This window comes from Pelophylax lessonae (genome assembly GCF_965119305.1).
Source record: "Pelophylax lessonae genome assembly, chromosome: 8".
NCBI lineage: Eukaryota > Metazoa > Chordata > Amphibia > Anura > Ranidae > Pelophylax > Pelophylax lessonae.
This window is the reverse complement of record NC_138775.1, coordinates 62,084,074-62,103,186: the sequence shown is the minus strand read 5'-3', so window position 1 is coordinate 62,103,186 and position 19,113 is coordinate 62,084,074. Positions and strand designations below refer to the sequence as shown.

At 40.4% G+C, this 19,113-nt stretch overlaps 1 protein-coding gene across 1 annotated transcript in view; it reads right to left on the bottom strand.

The window, feature by feature from the left end:
- The window catches only part of DNAH12 (dynein axonemal heavy chain 12), a 210,165-nt gene that overhangs the window by 142,520 nt on the left and 48,532 nt on the right, over positions 1-19,113 (bottom strand). Inside the window, exons 11-16 of the mRNA XM_082264952.1 lie at positions 12,989-13,080; positions 10,340-10,518; positions 7,887-8,022; positions 6,848-6,973; positions 1,467-1,601; positions 349-542 (exon numbers count right to left, since the gene is read on the bottom strand). Coding sequence (XP_082121078.1) covers positions 349-542; positions 1,467-1,601; positions 6,848-6,973; positions 7,887-8,022; positions 10,340-10,518; positions 12,989-13,080 — 862 coding nt within the window. The remainder of the gene's footprint in view (positions 1-348; positions 543-1,466; positions 1,602-6,847; positions 6,974-7,886; positions 8,023-10,339; positions 10,519-12,988; positions 13,081-19,113) is intronic.

The window sequence follows — 19,113 nt, the reverse complement described above, 5'->3', positions numbered from 1 at the left end:
AGCTGCCTTTCTGCCACAGAGTATACAGGTCAGCCTGTAGGAAGCTGGATTATGTGCAGTATTATACAGCTCCTTGGCTACCAGGGGACTAGAATGTTGCCTAACCATAGACCACTGTACTTAGAACTGTGTTTGGGTATGCAATTTTGATGGGGAGAGTGAAAGCGGCCAATTGGGTCTTATCTAGTGAATTATCTTTTAGATATTAGAGATCACCATGGAAAGAAAAGAACATATTACAAGCCACAGATATTTTCCATTATAAATACACTAAAAATCTACATTTATGAATGTATATGTTTCTGAATTTGATCATAGCATTTATTGTAGCATTCCACAAGCACATACTTCTTTTCAGTTCTCTGCCACTTATAAATGATGGCAAACAGTTTTTGGTATGGGTCAATGTTAGCTTTCAAGGCGTCCAGCTCAGGGTAGGTTGTCAGGTCCCATTTGTACAATGCTTCTTCTTTATTAATGTAAGCCAATGTCTCATCGGCATCTGCTATTCGTTTCTGAACTGTTCTCACATCAGCCACATACTGCAACCAGATGGAACATTACAGATAATAAGATTATCAATTCTGATGTTAAACATTATTTGCATTTAAACTGGTTGCACAAATGCAATATCGGAATAAAAACAAACATTTCTTAGAAAAGACTTGTGCTGTTTATTGGGTCCTTACCACTCGACACGTAAAAACAGTAAAAAAAAAAAAAAACTTGCTCATGCCCACTCTTTTTTCCTAGCATTATATAGCTTAGCTCTGCTCCAGGATAGTCCCCTAATTACTCTGTTGGCCAGTATGACGTATAGGAAGGGTAAAACAACTTCTTTCTTATTGTTTACTGGAGAAAGCATGACCTCTGGGGTACATCCTACACCTATAGAGAGAATTCATGCCCCTAAATTGCTCCTCCCCTATGGGTTCCATCCTCCCCTAAGCACTGCAATTTCAGATTTTTTTTTTTTACTAAGTAGGGAGTAGATGCTAGGGGCCATTAAGATCTAATTTCTTCACATTTGTAGGATTGGATTTTAGGATTTTATCTGGGTCTATTATGGGTTGGAACATTAGCTACTTTCCTATTGCAAAGTAAAAGTGTTATTTAGTCATATTTGGAGCTTTTCATAGGTCTCCAGTTCATAGTAATACCTCATCCCAATTCTTTTTTAAATGAAACATTAAAAACTACTGCAATAGTAATTCAAATTACTGTACTGTATATGCTCGCTAAAAGTACACTAGTCTTTCCATTAAAAAAGCATCATGTCTGATATCATGTTTGTGATATTAGCAAAAATATGAGGTTACAACAAAATGTATTAATACTTATTGCATTTAGGACAAGTTCTATTGACCACATTACTGCCTGCTCTTGTCTTTTCTTCTTTACCCTTCTGGTAGGAAGATGGAAGACTTAAATAGATGAAGCCATCACACAACATATTGAAGTCCCACCTGCTGCATCATATCCAGCTCAGAACATTCTGCAAACTCCTCCATCCGACGTGACAGCTTCTCTAGCTCCAGCATGAGCTTCTCTCTCTTCCCCAGTAGTTCACTTTCACCTTTACGCTTGGCCTTTTCAATAAGCTTTAAGAAAAAGACACAACTTTAAGCAAAAACAACGCTGGAGCACCATCAATACTCTAAAGCCCATAGCTTACAGCCATACAACAGTGGCTTACAGGAATCCTCTACTACTCCCTCCTGTATCACACTCATTTGTCCACAATTTGCAAGTTAGTGACAAAACAAATTCAAAATCTTATGTGTGTGTTGGACAGCCAGAGCCAGTGAGACATATCTCCTATAACCCCACCAGAACACAGCTATACGAATGCAACAACAGAATATTGAAATTCCCTTTATTGGCAAATTGACCGTTATAAAATTCCTTGGTCTGGTGTTTTTGTAAATGGCTAATACAGCTGTTGTAAACTGCTAGCAGAGTCCTTAAAGCACAACTCCATGAAATAGAAAAATAAAACCAGTAGACCTTGCACTGCAAGGCTTAATTGCTTGTTATGTCTAGGGAATTGCGGATCAGTCCCTATCACTTACCTGATTCCTCACTCCAGCGCTCACCTTCTCCACCCAAAACTCCGGTCAGTGTGCAGAGACTCAGTGCCATTACATACAATACAAGGACATTAACACTCCATCTTACATTTAGGAGGCCGGAGGTGGTCGCAGCTTACTGAGGCAGTGGGGGAAGATTTGGGCTTTAACAGGCCATAATGCTAAAGTAAAGTATTACACATTTCAGTCTGGTGTTTTTCTGTAATTGCCAGAACCAAAAATCTTGTCATATTCTATAAATCCTGATATGATAAAATTACATTGATAACAAGTGTCTACCCAAATGTAAAAGAACATGACAATCAGTTTCATATCACACATTCCTAAGCCATATTGCCCAGAAAGTTGATAGCACACATTACCCCAAATGAGGAAGCCCTACCTAAGATCAATATATTGTTTATCGTTTTGAAATTGTGATTTCATTTTGTGCGATAACATGTTGATGGTTAAACTGTAAAACATGGTTAGTTATAAAAGTGACATACCTCCCATCCCTCAGCTCTCCTGATTGGTGAAGATTGGCTAAGGGACATCCTCTGGAGCACATATGTTAAATACAAGGCCCATAGGCCGAATGCAGCCCTCCAAGCCTTGTCATGTGGTCCCTTACACCCAGTTTTGCACCTGGAACATGGCAGAACTCCATTCCCCAAGCTCCAACTCTCTCCCTCCGCTCCCGTTCCCTGCTGTCACTAGTAAATACAGAAGCCTTCTGTGCTTATAAGGGACAGCTTTGCCCTCAGCGGATCCCAGATCTAACAGATCCCTGCACACACTCACAGCAGGGACAGATCTACAGAATTTGAGAGAGAATAATCTGCCTGCAAGGTGAGGCAGAGCCGTCTACACAGGGAGGTGCTAGAGCCAAATACCCAGGTAGTAGAGCCGCTTATCCAGGAAGGTTTTAGAGCTAAATACACAGGTAGTAGAGACGCCTACACAGGCAGGTACTAGAGCCCAGCCAGGTAGGTGAAAGAGATGCGAGGAAGCTTTGTGGGAGAGGTTGGAGTAGCAAACTGTGCATAGTGCACCCCTAAACCCAGCACTTTGTACACAACACACCCCTAAACTCTGCACTCTGTACGTAGCACACCCCTGGACTCTGCACTCTGTATGTAGCGCACTCCTAAACTCTGCACTCTGTATGTAGCGCACTCCTGAACTCTGCACTCTGTATGTAGAGCACTCCCGAACTCTGCACTCTGTATGTAGTACATCCCTGGACCCTGCACTCTGTACATAGTGCACTCTTGAACTCTGTACGTAGCACACCCCTGGACACTGCACTCTGCACACAGTGCACTCCTGAACCCTACACTATGTAAGTAGTGCACTCTTGAACTCTGTACATAGTGCACTTCTAGACCCTGCACTCTGTGTGTAGCGCACCCCTGAACTCTTCACTCTGTATGTAGTGCACTCCTGATTTCTGCACTCTGTAAGCACACTCCTGAACTCTGTACGAAGCGCACTCCTGAACTCTGCAATCTGTACGTAGCGCCCTCCTGAACTCTGCACTCTGTACATAGCGCCCTCCTGAACTCTGCACTCTGTACATAACGAACTCCTGAACTCTGCACTCTGTATGTAGTACACTCCTGAACTCTGTGCTCTGTAAATAGCTCACCCAAGATACTACAGGTCCTTTGAGGGTAACCATACTGCTGATGCAACCCGTGATGAAATTGAGTTTGACACCCCTGTTCTAGAGGGTCCACAAAAAGCTGTTGCAATTGGCAGCTGGGAGCTATCAACTTTCCATTAAAACTTTGCTCAAAAGCTTAGAGTCATTTATGAGACCAGGTGACTCATATTCAGACTCTGCCGCAACCAAAGACCATTCAAACCTTGCTAAGTACTTTTAGCTTTTATACTGATTTATTGTTTTGTTGCTTATTGTCTATATTTTGTAATATCTTTTCTGGAAATATTTTCTAACATCAGTTTTCATTCGTTAAAACAATATTTAGAAATCTTTAAGCTTCTTGTCCTTGAGCACAAAACCTCAATGACGGCCTTACACTTTTTGACTAAATTGAGAACTAACATTCAATATATATTAGATGCAAAGTTCCTTTTTTATAGAGATTGCGTAAAAAAAATGTGTCTGCTATAAACACGACCATGGATTCAGTAGGATATAGGCTCACTCCATACGCAAACAGAGAGCTACAACATCGATCCTAAAATCATCCACTGCTGCATTGATTCTTTTTGAACTTATACAATCTTCCTGGCGCACAATCCTACACACCTCTTCTCCTTTTTGTGATAAACTGAGAGCATTTCTTGATCGAACAGCATTACTTTGCTTATCACAATCTATAGCTTCAGAATTACAGGCACTCCCCCATCTTGTAGAAGACCCAGGCGTAATAACCAAATTTATTAAACATTTCAAAGTACAGCACAACCACAACCATACTAAATGATATGAATAAATCAACCAAAAGGTGAAATCCAAAAATATTCTCCAAATAAGATGTTAAAAGTGTATACATATATACTAATGCAGATTGAGGCTGGGTTCACACAACTTCAGCCACGGCTCGCAGCTGGGGTCCGGTGCGTCCCTGTTCACCGTTTCAGGGATGAATCAGGCCCGATTTTTGCCTGAATTCGGACCTAAAACAGAGCCAAAGATGCACAAGACTCCTGTGCAATGCAATCTGCGGCGGGCCCGGAGATGTGTGAACCGGCTCCATTGAGAGCCAGTCACAATCTCCTGTCATGTGAATTGGATACGGGGAAACCCGCATCCAATTTACATAAGTGTGAGCCCAGTCTGAAACACAAATACTTCATAAACATATGTAAAATATTTAAGAGAACAAAAAAGTTAATACAATATCACAATAGTGTCCTTTGTGCATATATTCCCAAAGTGAAATATGCATAAATAATCTTGCATAAATACAGTGCTCCAAAACACTTCAACCAAAATCTTCCATGAAGAGAGTGCTCCAAACAATATCTTGCACCACAGTGTACCACCACCTCACACTCTGGCCTCTTACCTCACGATTAGACCTACACAATGGTACAGTCCAAACACGTTTGTCCCAATACTGGGTAAAAATCCACAAGTATCTTCAGACTGTCAAGTGTGATATATGATGTTTCTTTAAATACCAAACCCCCCATTACCTCAAATGCAAGAAAATAATGGGGAGACCATCATGGTGCAGTATCAATGATATCATAATTTATTAAAAAGGGTTAAAATACTCGCAAATGTGGTGCACTAGTGACATCCAGTGCACCAAATGATTCTCATGCAGGAACAATAATACAATAATCCCCTTTTGGATGAGCGTCCCTGGATGGATGCTGAAGTTGGCCGAAAGACAACGAACAGGCACAATGACGTCACACAGTCCACGACCTGCTTTTTGTCATCGTAGGAAAGGTCTTTCCTGGCGGCATGTGTGCAAGTAAACAGCATGCTTTCTGACTGTTTCCATATTAACAATGGGGAGAGACAGGTGTGCCCCTTCTTACCCAATTTATATATCTTGGGAATTAAACATTTGCAAATGAAATATGCCAAAATAATTCTAGCTAGGGGATAACGACTGAAACCCATACACATAAAATGGGATTACATGTAGATGACCGTTGATATACCTCTCTAACCTAAATGGGGAATTTACCATATAATGTACCTGAGCAGGTTTTTCCTAATTATACACTTTGCACCCCTTCTATATGATATTGTTCCAAGCTTCAAAACTGGACCAATCTTCACCACACTTGGTTTGGATTTGTTGCTCCTTTTAAATAGATCTTCTTCCACATTGTCTGTATCTTTTTCAATAGTACCTATAATTCTCCCTCGCCAAATTTTAGCTCATCTAAAATGTAGCCTGCCAATATGCATTTGGAAAGGCAAGAAGCCTAGACTCAGATGTCAGATTGTAAGTAAGCGGAAAGAACAATGTGGAGCAATTTCCTGATGCTGAACTATATTACAAGACTACAAACCTGACACATATCTTGGACTGGTTTGCAACTACCAACTTCTAACAATGCATCCCAACTGAGCGAGACACATCTGCTATACCACTGACTGCACTCCCTTAGTTGCCCCTTACCTCCCTCCACAATTCTGTAAATCTGCACTTTTTAGGCCCCCCTAGGACTTAAGACTTGGCACACAGCCATGCCCCCTTTCCAACTATCCCTCCTTTTAGCCCACTCCCACCAGTGATTGACAATCTGGCTTCTGCAACTGCAGGAGACATTTAGTCTTTCAACCATTGGCAAGCCTCTGAACCTACCTACTTCATAGCTTCCATTTGGGCCATCTACAAATTCTTTCCCAACTGTTCCACCCTAACCCTATAGGGGTGCTTAGCTTCAATATCTAGAACTCTCACATTTTATTAGATCCCTGCCTCTGCCTATTTTACATATGGAATTTGAACCACTTTGGTGTTCCAGTAGGGAAAAAGCCAGTACTCACTTTCAAGCTGAGTAATGTGCAACTGAAAGCATGTAAACAGTAAAATAATATCACAGCTGAGCTAAAGAGAAAATTTAATGCACTGTCTGGGGTAGAAGTGAATGCAAACTCCAGAGATAATAAAAGATGATTAGCCAGCCAAAAAGGAGTGTAAATGAATAAACCAATACTCCACATGTATCATGGCAAACCCACTGTATTAAAAAAAGGGCTTTTGATTATTGCTGTGCAGCAACTTGTTTTAGTACCGAGTAATGCATCTCTTGATACCATTTCCCTTTTAACTTACCTCATCATTTTTATCAAACACGGGGTTAATATTTTTAGGCCACAATAACACTGTTGAGTTTAAGGTAAGGTCTTCTGGGGAAAATAAAAATATATCTAGAAGATAATTCATTCTCCTCTGGCATTCCTGAAAAAGGAAAAATATTATAACACACTAACAATAATGGAATCTATAGTCTTGTTAGATCAAGATACTTTAAACGTATACTGTAACAAATATATTCTCTATGGGAATAAGTTTTAGTAATAAAAAAAAAAATAAAAAAAAAACATATGGCTAGAGTAACGCAGAAAGGAAAGCATTTGAAAGTCTAAAGAAACAGAATGTAATGAAAGATACAAGAAAATTTAGATTGCTAATAATATCAAATTAAATCCCAAAAATGTGTAAAAATATCATCTCCAAGGGGGTCATTTATAACAAATGGCAGATATCGTCATTAGCTCTCTGCTATACTTCACACAGCCATGCACACATAGTTAAATATTCAGATTGAAAAAAGGAACAAGTCCATCTAGTTTACCCAATAGAAAAATTAAATAGAAAACCTCCATATAAACAATCCTATACCCACAGTTGATCCAGAGGAGTACAAAAACGTTCCTTTAGGCATTTCCCAATGTGCTACAGTGGGTAAGAATAAATTCCTTCCTGATCCCCAGAAGGCAAACCATGGATGGCATTTTATATCCCATTGCATAAAATGTGGGTGTGTAGCCCTAGATAGTTCACAGAAAGAGAAGGAAGCTCTATGATTGGAAAATAACCAACCATGTGCCTTAGACAGGTTACATAACCAGGCTCTTGTACAAGGTCTAGTGTTGGACATCATTAATGTGCCATGGTTTTTCTAATGGCCCCTAAGAGTATTACATTTAAGCCTTCTAAAAGATAACTTGTGAACAAAAAATGTAGAGAACAAACCAAATGTTGTCAGAGGTTTCCTTCTGAAAGCTGACTATGAACATCATTGGAAACTTGATCTAAAAGTTTAGTACAGGGCATCAATAAATATTTACTGTTTTCAGAGAATACATACCGAGATTCGTGATTTCAAAGCTACAATGCCTTTCGTTTTAGCCTCTTCAACAAATTCAATTTCTGCAATTACATCTTCTGTTGTTTCAGGAACTTTTAACGCCTGTACTTTAATGGACTCAAATTCCTTACAGATTCTGCAATAAAAGGATTTAAAATCAGGATGAAAATGTGTCCAAAAAAAAAAAAAATAAAAAGCATCATTATCACATACGGGAGAGGGGCCAGGCACTAAAAATAGGTGGTTGAGCCATGGTTTTGCCAACTGCCCACCTTAACCTAACATGGCGGCTGAAATGGGTGGTACACATGCCACAACAAAATGTACACCACAGGTTGTATTTGGTGGGCAGTACCACTGCTAAACACAACCTATTCATGTGAATGGGCCATGTTGCAACTACCCTGTAACCTTATGTAATGTATTAGTGACAGAACTTTATTAAACCACGCTTTATTAAAGCTGACCATCTGGTAAAAAGCTAATTGCACCAAATGAATACACATAAGAGATCAGTTTTACCTTCCAAAAAGGTGTATTTTTGACCATTCAGTACTGAAACTTAAACAGCTCTGACACACACCACTGACCTGTCCTCCAAGGCAGGAGACCTGATCTTTGTTTGCGCAGTTCAGTAACACTGCACTGTCTTGTTCCTCCCCAAGCCTGTGACTGAACAGTGAATGGAGAAGCAGCAGACTGATGAGCTCATCTCTTTGACTATACTCTCTCCTCCTATCATCATGTTACTTGTTTGCACATAAACACTGCAGCACAGCTGATTGGCTCCTTGTGCTGCTTCTCCTTACCCCTACCTAAACTCTGTTGTACAGGGACCACAAGAGGCTTTTAACAAATCTCAGCAACATGACATGACTCAGCATAAGTGTACCTATGCTAATAGAAATAAAATATGAAAATGTGACATTCAACATGATGATGTCACTACACCAGTCATAAAAAATATGTCCTATGCATTTCTGCCCTGGGAATTCGACAAATTAACATACTAGAGTACACTGCTTCATATGCCACTGTAGAGCTATTGTGGAGTATAAGCAAGCTGAACTTGTATTCTCTCCAAACAAGAAAGGTTTTTTTTTCCTATTTATTGTACTCACATAGGCATTGAAGTGATGTATCAACCAGACTTGCCCAAGGTTCTGACCTCACCAGTATCCAAAGCAATGCACTAGAAAGTACCAAGCTTATTTAGGTGACACTCCAGCTAAAATGTTTATTATCATTTGGGACAGAGCAATAAAGGGTTAGAAAATCTGTCAGATTGTTACTGCTATCAAATGGAAAAATTCCCCTTCACTTTAGTGGGGTCAGCATGTAGTCAGGTGCAGTCTACTTTCTCCCATGCAGGTTTCTCTCAATCACAGTGGCCTTGCAGCTGGAGAGAAAGTCAGGAGGAACATGGTTTCTCTACAGTTTACTGGGTCACTGAGGAAGCTTTCCAGTTGGCTGCTGCCGCCCATGTAATTCTGGCAGCCATCTTGGGTCAGGCAGAGCCTATTTAAGGCCCTGGCCCCCAGGTCTGGCACACATTTGCGAGTTGGCAGAGTGGGGACAGGTATCCTGCTTGTTATGGACAGCACTAATGGTAGGGAATGGTTCCTGAAAAAGGAGGAAAAGCATAGGGTCGCAACTCCTCTGGGCATCATACCGCTTGGGCACTAGATGGCCAGGCTGCATTCTTCTCTTTTAACAGACTGTGTCAGCCTGGCTGATGCCTGCTCTCTTTACATTACTGGAAACTGCGAGAGCACCCGGTTGGGCAGCCTTTCCACTGTGTTTGTTGTGAACTGTTGCTGTGCTATTTCCAGACAAGTTTTTCATTGCACCTGACTGTGTGAATTATTACCACGCTGCATCCCAACTACAAACAGCTTGTAAATGCAGGGGGGATTTTCATTGATGGAGACATGTGAAACAATTAAAAAAAATTTTTTTTTATGTAACTGTGAAAGCAAAAGAAGCTTTGATGTTTTTTATTGATGTTTGTGTCCCGTTTGGGAAGATTTGCTCCTAGGAGTCTCCAAGGCAGGATATAAGTATAAATCCCAGTATGTTAGTAGTGTAAGACTGCTATCTTACACTACTGACATACTGGGGTTGATTTACTAATGACAAATAGACCGTGTGCACTCTGCACTCTGCAAAGGCATTCGAACCAAAGCTTTGTAAATGAGGTGAAGCTTAACTTTGCCTAGAATACCCAATCACATGCAAGGAAAAAAACGCATTTTGCTTGCACGTGATTGTATAATGGAAGTCAGCATAGCTTCCCCTCATTTACTAAGCTTTTGAGCAAATGTCCCTCCAAAGTATGCGCCTTCAGTAAATCAGCTCCACTGTGCTAAACAGTTATTATATTCTGTGAAAATGATGAAACCTTGAGAAAGCAATGACAATATTCTGAAAATGAACTTAAAGATCCTGCTCACTTTTGATTCTCCAATCTGTGGTCTTCCACCAGACTTTCTAGCAATATTCTGGCAAAGCTTTTGGCCTTGTCAGCCAGACCTTGCTTGAGATCATCACAATCCAACTGTACCATAGTGAAATGAGCCCGTGCGGGCAGTCCCATTATTTCCTTGGCCAGTCGGTGGAACTGTTCTATGAACTGCAAGAAAAGATCAAAACGACCAACACTATAATAAAGCAGTGCTAAAACAGTGAAAGAAGTTTATAAAAGAAGAGCATATTTAAGGGCAGTGCAGTTTGGGACACTCTTTTGACTTACACACAGCCTTTACTATGGTCAGTTGCAAAAATAGTAGTGACAGAAAATGTTGAAAGCATGTAATAAAAAGATGAATTGTATTTCTGCACAATCAGGTGCTATTATCAATACATACATTCAGCACAGCAGATTTAAAATAAATATATAGCTTTGTATACATTTGCCTTTTAAATGTATTAAATTTAGGGGTAAAACTTCTTTATTTTTCAAATAAAAATGTAATAAAGTATGCACTTATCACACTGGATTAATTCAACACATCTGTTTGTTGGCAGACTCTTTCTCTGCCTTAATGAAACTGTAAGGAAGGCCTGAACAAAGCATGAAGAGAGATTTAGGGGGATGAGTTACTTCTCCCCCTCCCGCCACCTTCCGCGGCTCGCCCGGGTCTCCCGTCCCACCAGGAGATCCGGGAAACCAGCCTCCACGGCTCCCGAAGACCCGATTCAAAAAAATTACAGCATTCAAAACAGCCAAACTTGGCGTTTTGAATGCTTTTAAGTGCAGAGGAGGGGTTTGGGGTCTTTTAGACCCCCAGATCCCTCCACAAGAGTACCCGTTCAAGTAATAAAAATACAATTTTTTAAATGTATGAAAATATTGGGCAATATCGGCCCATACCGATATGCAATGGCCAAAATATCGGTATCGGCAACGAAAAACCGATATCGGTCGATCACTACAATTTAGTAAGCTAGCCAGAACCACCTCTGGAGGGAGTCTATTCCACATTTTCACAGCTCTTACGGTGAAGAAACCTTTCCGTATTTGGATACGAAATCTGTTTTCCTCTAGATGTAAAGAGCGCCCCCTTGTCCTCTGTGTTGACCTTAAAGTGAATAACTCAACACCGAATTCACTATATGGACTCCTTATGTATTTATACATGTTGATCTTATCCCCCCTTTATCTCCTCTTCTCAAGAGAGAATAAATTCAGTTCCTCTAATCTTTCCTCATAGCTGAGCTCCTCCGTGTCTCTTATCAGTTTGGTTGCCCTTCTCTGCACTTTCTCTAGTTCCCCGATATCCTTTTTGGGAACTGGCGCCCAAAACTGAACTGCATATTCCAGATTAGGTTTTACTAATGATTTGTACAGGGGCACTCTCTGGAGTCCATGCCTCTGTTAATACAAGAAAGGACTTTAGTTTAGTTTATTTTGGTATTTTAAACTTCTGAAAAAATCATAGCACTCCACCTTCTGTCTGGAACGTAAGTATGAAATATTTGAATGCAATACTTATAAAACAAATTACAAAAAAAATACAATTTCTAAAATATTTTATAAACAGTAAAAAACAGCAAAAAAACTATTTAAAACATATAAGGATCCATTTAGATCCTCTCATGTGCGCAGAGGAGCAGTTTTTTATAGCTTTTCTGCGTTTCCTATGTGCATTGACATATGTTATCGACACACATTGAAGCATGCTTTCAGAGCATTTTTTACTTTAGGATTTGGAGTCATTACCAAAGCTTTTCATTTTTAATATCTGTTACCAACATTGCCTTTAGGCAATGCACAAATGTAAATGATCCCTTACAGTTTTCGCTTTGAATGCCTTGTCCTGTCTTTTAAAACTAAACAGCTCTTCACATTTCTGTCATTGAAAGTGTCACATGCCACCAGGGCAAGGCACAATCTTTTTTTCGATTTGTTCAGTGGATGAATATGCCATACACAGGAGCTTTTCTTGCTCTTTAACACAATAAAAATGGTACTTGTGGTACAACAATCACTTCTGACCAGCTTATAAAAGAGCCTCTACATGACCCGACGGTTACAAGCATGGCTTGTACTGATATCACCGATTAGTTTTACAAATGAACAATCACAACTAAAGTGTACCTAAAGGTAATTTTTTTTTGTGTGGTCATATCTGTTGAAAAAATTATGTTTTGTATGGATTGCTAAGAGGTCAGAATCCCTATCAGGTATACTGCTGTGTACTCACACATCCTCTCTATTTGTATTGGTGACCATTGTCACTGTGATTCAGAATGAATGAAAATGCTGAACTTTCAGTTGTCCCAGTGTGACACTTTCCTTTAATTTGAAGAGATTTCTTCTCACGTCCTGCTTCATTTAGAGTTTAGAAAGTGAAGAAAAATCTATTCTATGAAAACAAAAAACTGACAGGGTTTTAACCCTTCCCCACTCTATCCAAAATAAAAACAAAATTTGGCTTTAAATATATAGTTCTTTAAATGTAAAATACATAATGGGTATACCAAAGATGCTCTAATTTAGAACCACTATATAAAGAAAATAGAACACCTGGGAATCAGAATTAAGTCAATAAATGTGTCTTTTTTTTGTCTCCTATACCTATTTACGTTTTCAAACATACCTCTGTGAATTCATCAAAGCTGTGCTCTTCAGTTAAGAACGTCTGTACTTTTTCATCAGCAGAGCCATCCACAAGCCAGCTGTAACTTTCCACTAAAATAAAAACCGAAAAATGGAATTGTTACGAAAATGTGACACCCTCCTGCATTATACTCTTTGTTATTGGAAATATAATCAACCATGGACTGAATATAATCAACTGTGCAGGACTGTGGCTAAATTTCCCCAGGCTCTAATGCAAAATGTTCACCAACAATTCATCATGAAATGACAGGAAAAAGACAATTATTGTAGAATCAGATTCATACCTAAGCCCCCTAGTGGACCTTAAAAAAATAGAGAGGCTGCCATTTTTAGACTCCCTCTAAAATGCCAAATGTCTGTCTGTCTCTGACCTCCGTATTTTCTAAATCGCTTCCCCTGAAGAAGCAAATGTGATCAACACTACATACAGTATATATCAGTGGCAGCTGGTGCGTTGGGGCGAAGGGGCACCGCCCCCCCATCCATGCATCCGGCCCCCTAATCTACATGCGGGGCGCCAGACGCATTGAGTTCAATAGGGTTTTTTTTTTCTGAATCACCTGATTAGAGCCAGAGCTCTAATAGGCTTCAGAAAAGGGTGGACCTGGGGCGCAGAGCACTGCACCCTAGCCCACCCATTTGTGTGACAATAGCGAATGAAAATTCGCTATTGTCACACGGATCCTCCTCCTGGCCAATCAGGAAGCGGGTCCGAGACCCGCTTCCTGATTGGCTGAAAGACGAACCCATGCCATTGGCCGAGGAGGAGGTGGGAGGACTCGAGGAGACGCGGGGGACTGAGGAGAAGCCGCCGCTGCAGGTAAGTGCACTGGTCTCTCTGCATTGAAGGGGGCACGCTGGTCACTCTGCATTGAAGGGGGCACGCTGGTCACTCTGCATTAAAGGGTTCAAGCTGGTCACTCTGCATTGAAGGGGGCACGGCACACTGGTCACTCTGCATTGAAGGGGGCATGGCACGCTGGTCACTCTGCATTGAAGGGGGCATGGCACTCTGGTCAATCTGCATTGAAGGGGGCATGGCACGCTGGTCACTCTGCATTGAAGGGGGCACGGCACGCTGGTCACTCTGCATTGAAGGGGGCACGCTGGTCACTCTGCATTGAAGGGGGCACGGCACAATGGCCTCTCTGCATTGAAGAGGGCACGCTGGTCACTCTGCATTGAAGGGGGCATGCTGGTCACTCTGCATTGAAGGGGGAACGCTGGTCTCTCTGCATTGAAGGGGGCACACTGGTCACTCTGCATTGATGGGGGCACACTATACCCTGATTACCGAAGGCCCCTTTCACACTTTTGTGACCTCAAAGTCACGCAATTTTTTACAGCGTTTTTTGCCGCAAAGCAATGCCTATTACATTTTTCTGTTTGCACCAGTCACCACTGGTATATATGCTACCTCTACGTGTGCAGTTTAATCCCCACCCCATATTGTGGTCAGGTATCCATCTATCTGATGAGTGACTATTGCAAAAAATGACTGCTGGTATTTAGCATCTTTGATTATCTTCCTGCTTCCAGCGTGCCATTAGTATTGTGAAGGAGATGCAGCATATTGGTGACTGTGCTCTTCCCTCCAGTAAGCAAATTCCCTGTGTTATACTGACAGTGCTGTAAAATACAATAGACCCCTGGGAGCTCATATTGCTGGCTCTTACTCTCCCACTTTGCGTCTTAGTGTGCATGCGGTTATGGTAAGATAATATAAGGACATGGTTATGGCACGTACGGAAGCAGTATTTAAAAATGCATGAAAGGTTTTTTTATTAGTGCCTAGTTTAACATTCCTCTCTGATCTAAAAAAAATGTTTCGGATCACTGACCTGAAAAGTATTAAAACTTGTTTGCAGATGGGAGGAATACAAACATGACCTCAACCAGCTTCTTGAATGTTCAGATGATAGGCTAGGGGTAGGAAGTTGATCAAGGAAGCCATAGCTCAAAAGTACATTTTTGTCCTTTAATCCTACTTTCTTTTCTAGCTTTGTTTTACGTTTGTACGTGTACTTTCTTCCCCCATTGGGGATCGTTCCAGTCCCTATGAGCATTGGTTTCATTAGAATTAGTGTGGAAATGTATACTCTGTGCATTGGTAAATACCTTTAGGAATGTAACTATTTGTACTCTAATTTGTTATATGCCAAAACGTTCAATAAAAATTAATAAAAAAAAAAATAAAGTACATTTTTGCTACAGTCACCTATCAGATGGGTGAATATCTGAGCAGAGTTTAGGGCTCACAGTACTGTGCACATGAATCATGTCTGTAGTTGCAACATGAATGTATACATATATAAATGTAGGATATAATATGTTTCTTTTAATCATTTATTTAACCACATCACCTATCACACCTGTTCATCCCCTATGGACCAGTGCAATTTTGTACATTTCTGCTCTGGACTTGTTTATTCGGCGATAAATTTGCCATTACTTAAGATAACTAGGTAATACATACGGTATATTGGAACGTTTTTTTAAGAACAAACAAGGCTTTTTTTTTGTAATTATTGTCTTGTAACAATTTTTCTTTTTGCAATCCTTAAACCAGCCATAGGCGGTTCACATCTCGGGCAGTTCAGCAGGGAGCGTCCAAGTTTCGAACCATGTATGGGCAGGTTGATTGTACCCAAGTTAATCGATCAATCAGTTTGGTTACAGTCAGCCTGTCGGATTTTACATGCGATTATTGCTAGCAGCTATTAGAGCCGCTAGCAGCAACCACTGTGTTCTCCCAGCTTTGTGGAAGTGATTGCCCCATCAACACTGACTTTGTTGATAGGGGAATCACTCCAACTATGGCTGGCTTTAAGCTCGGTTCACACTGCTGCGACCTAAAAGTCAAGCGACTTATGGTTAGACTTTGCCAGGAGACCCCCAGACGACTAGAGTACTATTTTGAGGCACAAGTCTGATAAAAGTCGCCTTGAAGAAGTACAAGAACCTTTTCTAAAGTCGGAGCGACTTCAGTAGTGCTAATTAAGGTAGCTCTCATTGACTAACATGGGATTTTACATGTCACGCAACTTGGGGTCTCACAAGTCAGATCCCAAGTCGCGGCACTGTGAATCGAGCCTTAGACAATTAAATATAACAAAACTAAACAAAATGCACTTTCTTTTTTTTGAGCAGTATTGGTTCAAATATAACGTTTTACTGCAGATAAAAAGTGCACATTTTATTCTGTAATTCATTTTGTTTAAAATGGCACTGAAACTATGATTCTGGTACAAAGCATTACAAAGATATTTACAAATGGAATAAAGTGCTGTTGTTTTTTTCAATTTTGCGCCTTTTTATATGTGAAACATGTAAATATTTGTGAACTGTCTAAAAATATTAACATACAAAACCAACTAACAACAAAAGGTTTAAATATTAATGGTTAATAACATGGAAATTAAAAAAATAAATAAAAAGCAGGAAAAAATTAATTGAATAGATAAGGAGAATAAGGTGTTAATTATGGCTGATTAGAGTAAACTAAGGGTTAATAAGGGATTAAATAGAAAAACATTTTATTTAACTACTTGCTGCCAAACGATGTACTGGTTTGTTGCGGTAGTATGGGTGGTTATACCAGGGATATAGCTGCAGCTACAGTCATGACCCTGGCATCTTTTTTCAGAGCCAACGATGCTCTACAATGTAAAAGTGATGCCAGCAGCTAATTAGCCGGAATATTGCTTTTACAGGTGGCAGGGGGGCAAAAAAATGCCAGATAGCCATAGGAGCAGCTGTAAAACCTCCAGTGTGCATGATGCCTAATTGCTAACACAAGGGATATGACATTCCTTTTGACAGTACAATAATACAAATGTTACAATATGTAACATTGTCTCTTTATGTAGTGTCCAAACAGTGTTACTTATAAACATTGCCAGACTGCTTTTTCTTTTACAGCTAAAGCAGTGAACTTCTCTGTTATACAGCAATATGGCTTTGACTAATCAAAGCCGAATTGCTGTGTACTGGGAGGGGGGAGTAGGGCAGAAGAACTGGACATACTACACATGCCCTGTGTACAGTGATGACCTTTTGTTTTGGGAGTGTGTAGCACACCCAAAATCTGGAACAAGTTAAAGAAGAATTCCAGAGAGCAGGTGTTTAAGCAAAAAACCATGCAACAAATGCTCATGTCGCACATTTTTTAGGCATTGCCATTGAAACCTATGGGGCCCAATCTGCCCAAAAGTAGCTCATGTACTTTTTTGAGCGACAGCCATTTTGCTTCAGGCGAGAAAACTCTCAGATGTGAACAGGGGCTATTGAAATGGATGGGATTTGGCTTGTTGAGAGTTTTAGAGCTACAAGCTGCAAACAGGAAATCACTCAGGTGTGACCGGTGCCTCAATGTAAAATAATGCACCCAGGGAAAAATATTTCCTTGACAGCGTGCAATATTGGGGGTACAGTGTTGGCCAGCACTATAGAGAAAAAAATTGTGACTATGCAGTGGGAAAAGCAAATACAATTTTAGGATGCATCACTAGAGGGATCAACAGTAGGAGAAATGAGGTCCAGATTCCTCAGGGGTCTCCAAACTATGGCCCTCTAGTTGATCAGGAACTACAATTCCCATTATGCCTAGTCATGTCTTTGAATGTCAGAGTTTTACAATGCCTCATGGGACTTATAGTTCCGCAACAGCCGGAGGGTAGAAGTTTGGAGATCCCTGCTCTATATAGATCTTTAAGGAGACCTCATTTAGAATACTGTGTCCAGTTCTGGAGACCTCACTCATTAAACAATTTTGGTAAGATAGAACAAGCCCAGAAAGGGGCAACAAAATTGTGACAGGTTTGAGGGATAAAACATTTCAGGAGAGACTTCAGGAACATAAAATGTACAGACTGGAGGACAGACGAGAACAGGCAAAACACGATTGCAACCTTAAAATACATCAAGGGGGTGATGGTTCCGGAGGGCACTATTTTCAATATGAAGCCAAGATCAAGAACATATAGACATGACCTCAAATTAGCAGGAAGAAATTTCAAAACAAATCTAAAAATAGTATTTTTATACCAAAAGAGTAGTTGATGCTTGGAACTATTTTCCAGCAGAGGTAGTGAGCCAGTAAGTGGATTCAAACATGCTTGGGGTAAACATAGTTCTATACTCAGACAAAAAGTATAAAAACAAAACAAAAGAAATTATATACAAAAAAAAAAAAAAGTTGGGCAGACTCAATGGAGTCTTTTTTCTGCCGTCACATTTCTATATTTCTATATACCATACATGTGGGATCCCTCTATAATGTGGAAATCGCTGTAGTAGACAACGCTACTCCAGTGGTCTCCACTAGCCTCTGGGTCCCATGCCAATTGGCTACCCTGCTGCATTGTGAACACAGAAGGTCACTTGCTTGGCACAGACACCACGCATCCAATCAGTGAATGCACAGCATTTTCTGATTGGATGTGGTGTAAAAAGTGACGCTTTGCTTTGTTTTTTTAACTGAGAAAATGCAAAGCAATTTCTGAATCGCACGCATGCTGAGTGGCTGACCTCCTGTGTTCACAAAACAGCAGGGCAGCCACTCAGCAAAGGACTCAGAAACGAGAGGAGATCACTGGAAGAGTGGTGTCTACTACAGTAATTTTCAGCTTCTAGAGGGATCCCGCATAGAATGGTATATGCAGAGTTATATTGGTCCAAGCTGGGCCAATATAAGAATATACAATACCTACAAAACTTCTTTAAGAGATTAATTGAAAAATACAAATTATACAGATATCTTAGACCAGGGATTCCCAAACTACGGCCCTGCAGCTGTTGTGGAACTACACATCCCATGAGGCATTGTAAAACTCTGACATTCACATACATGACTAGGCATGATGGGAATTGTAGTTCCTGAACAACTGGAGGGCCATAGTTTGGGAATCCCTGTCTTAGACAACTAAAACTGAAGTAGGTAACACTAGTATTATACATTGATACACACATATCTGAAAAGGCAATAAATGAAGTTGTTTTACTTGTTATCTGATACCCCATGAGCCCTACTGCCCATGTGGGGAACATCAACGTGTATGATAAAGTGTTTGGTGAAAACCAACTTTTCTGTTCTTATAAGAC